Source organism: Abrus precatorius, unplaced genomic scaffold (assembly GCF_003935025.1).
Source record: "Abrus precatorius isolate BTA unplaced genomic scaffold, Abrus_2018 Scaffold8, whole genome shotgun sequence".
NCBI classification, from domain to species: domain Eukaryota; kingdom Viridiplantae; phylum Streptophyta; class Magnoliopsida; order Fabales; family Fabaceae; genus Abrus; species Abrus precatorius.
This window is the reverse complement of record NW_020874428.1, coordinates 36,593,749-36,604,086: the sequence shown is the minus strand read 5'-3', so window position 1 is coordinate 36,604,086 and position 10,338 is coordinate 36,593,749. Positions and strand designations below refer to the sequence as shown.

General features: G+C 36.1%; 1 protein-coding gene across 4 annotated transcripts; it reads right to left on the bottom strand.

Annotated features, from left to right (window-relative positions):
• Positions 1 to 108: 108 nt before the first annotated feature.
• On the bottom strand, positions 109 to 10,057 carry LOC113846414. Of its 4 annotated transcripts, XM_027474655.1 has the most exons (9): positions 9,540 to 9,933; positions 8,423 to 9,201; positions 7,897 to 8,386; positions 4,878 to 6,674; positions 3,272 to 4,372; positions 2,059 to 2,163; positions 1,793 to 1,882; positions 1,163 to 1,273; positions 109 to 1,077 (listed from the first exon to the last, which is right to left on the bottom strand). In XM_027474655.1, exons 1-9 carry the CDS (start codon positions 9,594 to 9,596, stop codon positions 550 to 552), a joined length of 5,058 nt encoding a protein of 1,685 aa, XP_027330456.1. In that variant the 5' UTR covers positions 9,597 to 9,933; the 3' UTR covers positions 109 to 549. The 4 variants fall into 4 exon arrangements, 3 of the variants coding, with proteins under 3 accessions (XP_027330456.1, XP_027330455.1, XP_027330457.1); XM_027474654.1 differs by having other exon boundaries at positions 7,897 to 9,201; positions 9,540 to 10,057; XM_027474656.1 differs by having other exon boundaries at positions 859 to 1,048; positions 7,897 to 9,201; positions 9,540 to 10,057.
• Between the last annotated feature and the right edge of the window lie 281 nt (positions 10,058 to 10,338).

Here is a 10,338-nt window from a genome sequence, read left to right as displayed (position 1 = left end):
GCTGGCTAAGAGGTAGATTTATCTTGTAAATAAATTGCATGAATACAAACAAGCTAGCTCGTAAGCATCACTTTAATCTTTATGCTTTTCATCTCTACCGTGAAAATAGTAAAATTTCTCAAGTATTTTTATTAAAACGTTGTAAAAATCCACCGTATATAAAGATTGATAATTCAAAATATAAGTTTAAAGTTCACAAGACAAATCGATAGCCGGAGATTGTTAGTCCAAGACCATATCAGCTATAATTACAGCAATGCTAATTAATGGTGGCTATTATCAACAGCAACTTTCTATTACTTGTACATTACAAAAAGGCTTAACCCGTAGTATGAATATATTACTTCCCATAAGTTCAATAATTTTAGCATTGACTATGGAACGAGCTTTAGTGTGTAACTCGGAGGTTAATCTTCAGAGCCACGTCAGCTTTTCAGATGATCATGTGGTTGTATTAGAAGTGTGAAATATGTTTAATGGAACATATTCAGTTAGACACGTGTGAAGTTCTTGGATTTACCGATCAAAATGAGTTCATGATGCTTAACCTCAGACTTCATCAACCCCGATGGCAATTTCCACTGAAAAGAACTGCTCCACTCTGTCTATGAAGCTTTGAGGAAATCTACAGTGCAACATTAAATGTGAGGTCTCATTTTGCTTAGGAGCCGCTTCTTCAGAATTCTTAGTTGTTTTGCTGTCCCGTAGGCTTCTTATCCTGCCATTTTTTATGCTATTTCCCAGAGAACCACTCTTCCCCAATGAAGCCCGAGTGCCTTTGCTATTGGATCGGCTGTATTTTCCAGGAATGTCCACTTGAGGCTTTCTAATTTCAGTACCTAATTGATTACATTCACTAGATTCATCTGTTATGGAATTGTCTACGGTTGAATTAAGCTGAGATGCAGGTGTAGCATTTCTACAAGATCTTAGCAAGGAAAGTAGCATGTCAACGCTCAGTTCTTGCTGAACAACGAACTTGTTCTGCTCACACCCGTAGCATGCAGCAACTAATGTGCCAGCCAGGATTGGCATCAATTCTGGGTCGCTGAAGAAAACGAATGGCAGATCGCACACCTGTATTCTTACAGCTTAACATTAGATTATCTCAATAAAATTGAACAAATAAACCAACATTTCTTAAATATTTAGTGTTTCTGACCTTATGGAGGATGGTGGGACTCTTTCCCCATCGAAGGACAGCTTGATTTCCAGGATGAAACAATGCAAAGTGGCCGAGAAGAGAAAGAGATTCAAGCACCAGTGAACCAACCTTAAAAAAAAAAGCGCAGATGCATGGGATTAAATAACTGTAGCTTTGTCCCCCCCAAGCATACTGATTAAAGGCATCTAAATACCAACAACGCATGAAGATTAAGGCAAGGTGTATTCATCCCTACTATAAATGCTTCCCATGCACAGCACACCTTCGCACTTTTTTTTTCTAATTTTGTCAGGCAAATTATTTTGACCTCCCTTGAGCTTAGACGAAAGTACACTACTCCCTATAGTTTTGGACATTACATGTATCTCACTATTGTAATTTTAAAAAATATGGGGGAAATTAGTGTAGTTGTACTTTTATCAAATTCAAATTTCTGCAGGTTAGCATGGTTTAACCATTTTTTTTTGGAGAGCTACCACTCATGAACACCAAGGAAATGAAATGTGAGGTCGAAGATAGACATTCCTTTGGAAGGCCTTAAAGATTTAGGCAAGCCAGGTTTACCAAGATAAGCATTTCATTATTCAAAAGCATTATCAGAAATTTATCGAGTTGTTGGTGATTCACCTGATCATTAGGAGCTTTCCACTTGCTGGCACAATGAGAAAGAAGGAAGCTCATCAAATGGAAAATTTCCATTTTCAGATCTGGCCTAGCCTGGGAGTTAAACGGCACAAAGAAAATAGAAATATATCAGCAAGAACCAGTATCAAGAAAAATAAATTGTAAACATTATCATGTTAAATCAAACCTAAATACATAAGGCATTCTCAAGTTTAAAATAGAGCTGCTTTAAATATAGATAATTAATATAAGAGGATCAGCAAATTTACCAGCATTCGTTGCAAAAATACAAGATCCAAAAGAGCTACATTGTTCAGCACCTTCAGTACTCCAGCAGCAACCTCTTCAAAATTAGATGGGAGGATAAATGAGGCCTAAAAGAAAATGAAGTTATTCAACTTGGGTATAACACAAGAAAAGTATTAACAATCACTGATTTACTTATCACAAGGACAGCCAAGCATATGAAGGAAATAATTAGACTTGTAAATAGTAAATGACCAAATTTTCCCAAAAAAGAAAACATCAGTTTAATAATAAAATAATAGTAATAGTTGACAATTACTCAGAGGTCTATGTTCACAGGGCAATTGATATGCCACCAGCTCCCACAATGATCCATTTCCAGGGACCAAAACAATTGATGAAAATTAGCAACCATTTCAAATCTCACCATATAATTACCTATAATTTCCTAGGCTAATTAACGCCTGAACCTTAAAGCAAGATATATTTCATCGACTCAATTTGAGTAAACTTCTAAAGAAGTTATAGGAAAAAAAAAATCAATATAAAAAATTAATAAAATTTCTCTTATAAGTTGTTTTTAACTTATGAAAAAAAATTTATTCATTTTTTTATACTGATTTTTTTCTCCTATAAGAATTTCTCTAAAAGTTTATCCAAACTAGACCATATTTAACTTCTCCAATCATGTATTAACTTGCAGGGAACTGCAAAGATAAAGTGTTATTATAAAGGAATTTTAAAATTAAATTAAAGGAAAACAGGAAGCCAGTAAAAAAGTAACTGCTTTGCAAATTATTTTACTTAAAGATTCCAATAAATATTATGAAAAGACGGTAAAAAAGCCAACTTGTCTAAGACAGTTAATCACATTTATTCTTTTTCCCCACTCCAGAAAAAGGCTCCGTGTTCACTAAAATTGAAATTCAACAGAAACTCTTGACAGGTACATCACTACACAAATAAAATGGTTGGAGATGCACCATAACGGATCCATGCCATCACAAAATGTTACATCCTTCTCAGGTTAATAGTCGGGTAATTTCTAGACTATTTTGTAGCAAAATGTTTTAAATACAATATGCACAAACATGCAATAGAAAATGAAAAAAGAAAGTAAAAACTAAGAATAGAATAGTTGCAATATCAGAAATCTACTTTGTTTTCACAATAAAGATCCTCAAAATAAACTAATAAAACTTGAGTGAATGAATTTGCAGGTTGCAGAAAACTTACCTGTTCAGAGGAGGATCTATTGTTTGCCTGCAGAAGAACAGCAGTCAAAAGAGAAGGGAGACTGACAAGTCCTGTTTCAGAAATAGCCGAAAGAAGAAATACAACAGGCTGAGCCAAATTTGACGCTTTTTCATTTTTATGTACTGTACCATTCATGACTGTATGTTTTTCATCCTTTTGGAGAACAGAAGAATTAGCAATATCCCCACTCTGATTTTCCTTAGATTCATCTAGACCATCTATCTTTTCCATATCATCATTTTTTAATTTGACAGGACTATCATGCTTCAATTCACAATCCTTGTCAATGGAAATAGATTCATCATTCTTGTTCACCTTATTTATTTCATCCAATGGTCTGTCCTCAGGGACATCAGGTAAATGCACAGCTGAGCTTCCATTGATCCCCGATAAGGGACCACAATCTCCCCGAGTGTTATTCACTACAAAATGTGCAGAATCTGAAAACTTCACCCCTTCACTGCCAATTTCCTGCTCCATTGCCACAGGGGAAGATTCCCAGTCAATATAACTCAATCTTCCAGGTCTGGAGGTCAAAACCACTAAAAGATGTATGCTTAAGAGAATAGGGGCAGGAAATGCCAACCCTTCCATCTGTGGTCTATCATGAAGTGCAAAAAGATCTCTTAACCGATGAATCACTTGATAGGAAATCAGTAACTCCAGCAAGCCATCCCACATCTGAAGTTGTCTTTCTTCTGAGCTTATATGACCAAAAATTGCTGTAACAGTCCACAAAAAATTATTTAATATTTCGGATATTGATTCAAAGTTCTCAATGGATGCTTTACTTGATGATAAACTGAAGTTGCCAGGAACGCTTAAAGATGCTGCAATCTTTATATAATTCTCAAGAGCTGCTGAAAGCATTGGGATGATTGGGGGTAAAAGATTCTGTGCAAGGAAATAACTCCTGTTTGCAGGTGCAGATAGCACAACTCTCAGAAGTTTTAACAAGTGCAGCGTAACCTGGCATGCTTCAGGTTTTGACGTGTGAGATGCAGGCAAGGCAGAAGCAATGAAATCAAGTAGTCCAGCTTGACGAGATGCTTGTAACTCAGGATCCTTTCCCTCCAAATACTAGAAAATAATAAATAATTGAACATAATCACAAGTTAAAAAATAAGTAAAAGCAATTAAAAATTGAAAGTTTACTATCCATAATTTTCACAATATGCAGGGGCAATGCACACATTTAAGCTGTAAATATTCCTAAAGAAAAGGAACTTAGTTCAATATCTAGTCAGGAAAATGGAATTTGGTTGACAGTTGTCCACAAAAGTTACTGATCTATGATTTAGGATCAGACAAAACCAATAAGAACAGGACACGGTGAAGCTCAGTAGTAACTAGAACAAATACCAACAGCAAGAATCGACAGTTTTACCAGACAAATATTTATTGACTAACTAAACAAGAGTTCAGTAATAACTAGATGTTTCATTTTAATCAGCACAAGATTCATAATTCAAAGTGCAGGGACAAAAAAATGCCCACAAAAAAATTTATCCCACAAAGCAACATTAAAAACTCCTATTCATATATAAGGAGAGAGGTATAATTTCCAAGAAACAAAAATTAATACCTTGATCATTTCAGAAATTATTAGCCCAATACTTGCGGCCCCTTCTTTTCTTGCTTGCCTAAGTCTTTGAAGTTCTTGAAGCCACCGGCCAATTTTTGCCCTAGCAGCACCAACAGCTACTCTATATCCCAGGCCAGCACTTTCCCCACCAAGAGGGGGCTCAAGAAACTCATATTTTAAGGCCATAAGCTTTTGTCGAATTCTCTTAATTCTTCTCTTTATTGAGTGTTGCAATGTGATATTGCCTATTCCAAGACTGGAACCAATGCCAGAGGCAATGTTTGTTTGAGAATCATCACTACTGTTTGTAGGTGTAGATCTACCTTGCCCATCTTTATTTAAAGATCTACGTAGCAAAGGGGATGCTTGATCCCTCAAATTTGCTCTCTCCCGAATTTGCTCCAGGTAAACCTTACGACGTTGTTCACTTTCATTAAGTCTCTCTGCCAATTTCTGGGCCAAAAGTTCAGCTTCCTCTTGTTGTGCTTTGGCTCTTTCTTCCTTTCTTCGAAGCTGTTCGATAGCTCTTGCTTCCCGTGCTGCACTTGATGCTTTTCTTTCCTCTTCCCTTCTAACTAGAGCTTCCTCCTTTCTCCTCTGAATCTCAGCAAGACGCTGTAACTTTTCAGCCTCAATGAGTTTTCGGCGCTCTAGAACAGCTTCTTCTCTTGCCAAATCCTCCTTTTGCTTAGATTTTAGCACTTGAAGCTTTTCAGCTCTCCTCAACTCTGACTCATGAAGTTTCTGACGCAACATCAACTTTTTATTTTCTTCATTCAAGGAAGTAATGAACCGAACCTCATTTACTTTGCTACTTTCATCACCAGCTCTCTTCACCACTTGAGCTAGAAAAGCTTCATGACGAGATTCACTGCGTTGATGCCGTGCATACATGCCTTCTCGTAACTTCATATGGCGAACAGCATGCCATTCATTAACACGATTTAATTTTTCTGATGTACGTTGAAGCTTTTGGACTCTCTCATTCTCTAACTCATTTCTGATTCTCATAGCACGAGCATGCTTTTCTTCTGCTTCCTTTTTTAAGTCTGAAGTTGTTTTCTTCTTTTTGTCAGGAGACATTAGTTTATCATGCAGAGTACGTACACGCTCAGCACTTTTCCTGTTCAGGCTTGGTGAATATGGCATGCGGGAAGAGCCACGAAATGGAGATGAAAGTATGTCCTCCCAGTTCCTCTTCTCTTTCCAAGCATTCAAAGACTTTCCTGGTGCGGTACTCCGCTTTTCCTTATCTTTTTCAGGCAGTGGCATTTGCCTCCTAAGATTATCTGTGGGTCCGGGGTTTTTCTCATTAACAACTTCTGTTGGTGCTTTATCTTTCTTAGAAAGTATCTTCTCAGATCCAGAACCAAGGTGATCTCTTTTACCCTTGGTAGTAGCTAAAGCAGAATTTTCCAAGGGAGGTAATTTAGATAAATTAACTTCTGAAGTTAATATGCTCTCTGGTGCGTTACATCCATTCTGCATTGTGATGGCATCACAGGGTTTCCCCCCTTCTATATTTTGTTTTTTTTCATTCAAGTTTCCTTGTTTAGCGTATGAAGATCCAACATGTTTTCTAGACTTTCTCAATGAATCTTTGGCATCATGTGTTCCACAGCTGACCCTGGATTTGTTCATATTGCCAACAGGTTCAGAAGTCAAACATTTAGACATGGCATTTTCTGTGGTATTACCAGATCGCAAGCTAGCACGCTCATGTTGAATCTTTCTAAAAGCCTCAAGAGAAGAAGACAGTATATCTGCCCTATGAGGTGAGGTTGTCATCCTTCGGACCTAGAATCAATAATGAGAAATTGAAGATCTTGAGCATAAGAACCAAACTGTACAGAATTCTAACAAGTAATATTCATAATCTCTTACATGAAGTCAGTGGACCTGAATCTTTGAAACCAGAAATCAATCAAGCAAACAGGTATAGACCATAAGTGATTGCATGTTTAAATCTTACATTTCATTTAAATATTTGTCTAAGTCTAGTAGATGATCATGAACCGATGGCTGTTAGTCTAAACTACAACAACATTTAAACGCATAAATTTTTAAGTGACCCCCATTCGGATGACATGACGTAAAAGTAAAATAAACATATAATTTCCATTGGTGGATGAGATCTTGTTCCATAGTGTTATATGTCTAAGTTTACACTTAATTGATTTGATCCTAACATCTTGACATTTGTCAGAAAAAGGAGAAGCTCAAAATATTCATGCAATCACCCAAATATATGTATATTTATGCAGAGTTACTGATAGAACTGGATCAATATAGATAAACAAACTGATCGTATCCACCACCCCCCTCCCCCACCCCCAAAAAAATATAAGGTAACCAGGAGACAGAAAAATGCTACAAGGTTCACAGGGTATTTGAGACCCTGGACTCTCCCAAACCCTACAATAATCCTGTTCCTTCCTTGCCCTCTTTCCTATCATATTACCTTTTATATACAATTTCTCACTAACTACCTCCAACTAATTCAGTTAGTTGGGTTCTGATCCCCTACTCCTCTCCTAATCCTTTTAACATACACTTGCTTTATTAATGGTTTGCTATCAACAGATACACATAAAGACTTCTACATCAAATTATAGCATAATCACATTCAATCAAGAAAAAATACGAAGAAAAATAAAAGAGATAGAGTATATATAATATATATAATGTCATTTAGTGAATGATTATTCCCCAGTCTGCATAAATGCACCAGCTAACTATACTCACACTGCTTCTTGTATTCAATGATAAAAGTCATTCTATCTTAGACTTGGAAGACCTATCAGGTTATCAATTTATCATATACGTTTGCTTAACCAACACCTGCTTTTCAAAAAATAGTGAATTTGTCATTACTCATGAGTGAATAAATTAATTTTTCTTTGGCAGTTGATTCACAGTTGTCAGGCACAACATATAAAATTCATGTAGTATTCCACAAAATATCAACCTAACCACAGGAGAAAGCAAAGTAATTGCAACAATATGTAATCAAGCATACCTCCCATGAGAGAGCATGTGGCCTGCGGTGATCACTCTTCAAGATGACAGGAACTCCATCAACTGTTTGAGAAGATTTTTTAACCTTTTCAAATTCCTCAACTCTAATGATTAGCTCTCTAAAATCAGATGCGGACTCCTCAAGAACAAGAATTGCCTCTTTCATCTGCTCCAAATCACATTCTAGTTCACAAAGTAGATAAAGTTCATCTACAGACCTATTAAGATTCTCAAACAGAAAGCACCAAAGCCTTTGCCTGAACCTTTCTTTGCTTTCATTTGAATCACCTTCTTCAAGAGCATTCACATTATGAGGGTTTGAAACAATATTTTCCACATTGACACCCTGTTGATCGCTAAACTCTTCAGCAGAAGCTACAGAATCATTGACAATTTTGGGTACTTGTGACTCAGTACCCTGGGCATTAACTGCTTTGCTTAAACTGCAATTTTGTTCAGGCACTAAAGAAATATTTATATCACTTACCACATTGATAAAAGCGTGAGATTGATTTGCAACCACTGCAGCATCTTTGGAAGACAAAATATCTTTGTTAACACCACTATCAGTTGTTTTATTCACTTCATTTTTCTTATCGCAATATAATATATCACCTTCAGGCCCAATTCTTTCTGTGTTCATTTCTTGATTTTTAATATGTTCCAAAGATATGTTCTTAACATCTTTACCATTCTCCCCAAATGTTTCATCCTCACATTTCACTGTAGGAATCTGATGAGAAGCAACCCGTGCATCAATAGTAGTTGCTGTCAAGTCTTTTTCTTGGGCATGACATGAATCACAGGTATCAGGAATACTCTCATGCTTTCTACAGCTAACCAAACTATCATCTCCAATACTACCAAACCTGATTCCAACTCCAATCATGTTTTCATGTGGCAGCGCCAAGCCCCCCTCCTCTAAATCACCCCATCTCGTTTTCTGCACTAAGTCGGGCTTATCAGTTTTGTGTGATTTCCTAACTTCTTCAAGTTTACCTTGAGAATCTGTAGTAAGTAATGGAGTTGACTTTTGACTTTCAGTATTATGTCTAACTACACTTGTATTAAGAAAGTTCGTGCCCTCTTTTTCATTTAATTCAGAAAGAGAAGTTACAACACTCCCAGGGACAGGGTTCTGTGAAAAAATCTCCCCTGACCTTGAAAGATGATTTTTCTGCTGGCTATGTGAATTGTCATCAGTTTTAATCACGGAATGCAGAGAGCGCATAGAGTTAGAAGCATTTTTTCCCGATAAACCTCCAACCCAGCTCTGCAAAGAGAATTTTGAAGTATTTCTGTGCTTCTGGATAAAGAGGAAACAAAATAATTAGATCAAGTAAGTAACACAAGCCACGCAGAAGAAGAAAAAAAAAGGTAATCTGTAATACACTCAAATATAACCAAAGAGGGGGAGATGATACATAAGAATCAGCTCACCCAAATTACAAACTAGGATCAAAGCAAACATATGGATGCAAAAATACTCATCTGTCCATAGTGAATGAATAAGTAAATATCTATAGACTAAGTCCACATTTTTCCTTATTTTGTCTTCAATTTTACCTCTCATCATTCATCAAGTATAAATCAAAAGGCCATTACAGAATGCATCAACGGTGTTAAAAAAGAATTAAATAAAACCTTCTTGACTTGGAACCATCCCGAGTTCTGATCATCAACTACTTCATTGTCCTCCATCACGAAATGACAAATGCAATTAGTGATTTTATGTTAAAGAAGTTAATAATAGTATTGCATCAAAATTCCCACATGGACGATACAATACGAGACTAATGAAATCAAGAATCATTGAACTACAGAGAGGGGTATCAATTGGGAACGATATTCTAAGCTAAACTGAAATAGTGTATCAGTGTGCAACAAGAGTTGAGGGAGAGCGATTTCCCTCGCAAAGCCGTGGAAAATTGAGAGCGAAATAAACGAAAGAAATTGGAAAGAGAGAGCGGAACAGAGTGGAATTGGAAGAGAGAGGGTTGTGCGTTTTTTGTTAGGGTTTTGAAGGAAAATTAGAAAAAGAGTGAAGAGAAAGAGAGAGAGTTGAGAAGGAAGGAGGGAATGAGGTTTACAGGTGAGTTGAGGAACAGCATGCAGAGTTTTTCTTTTTCTTTTTCTTTTTCTTTTTTTTATTTCCTTTGGTTAGTTGGGTCGGTGCAGTGCAGAAACTTTACCTTGAATCAGTTTTTTTTTTTTTTTTTTTGGTTTTATTCACGATGATAAAGAAACAAATATGAACCGTTTTTATCAGGAAAATAAATAAATGAATTTCAGGTTTTAATTTGATAGATATTTCTAATGAAATATTTACAATGATATTTTTCAAATTTTGGTTTAAATGCTATTTTTTAAACAAATTAGAAATTTTGTTGAGCTCAAAAAAAAAAACTCTTTTTAAAAGAGAAATCAAACATATCCTTTTTTT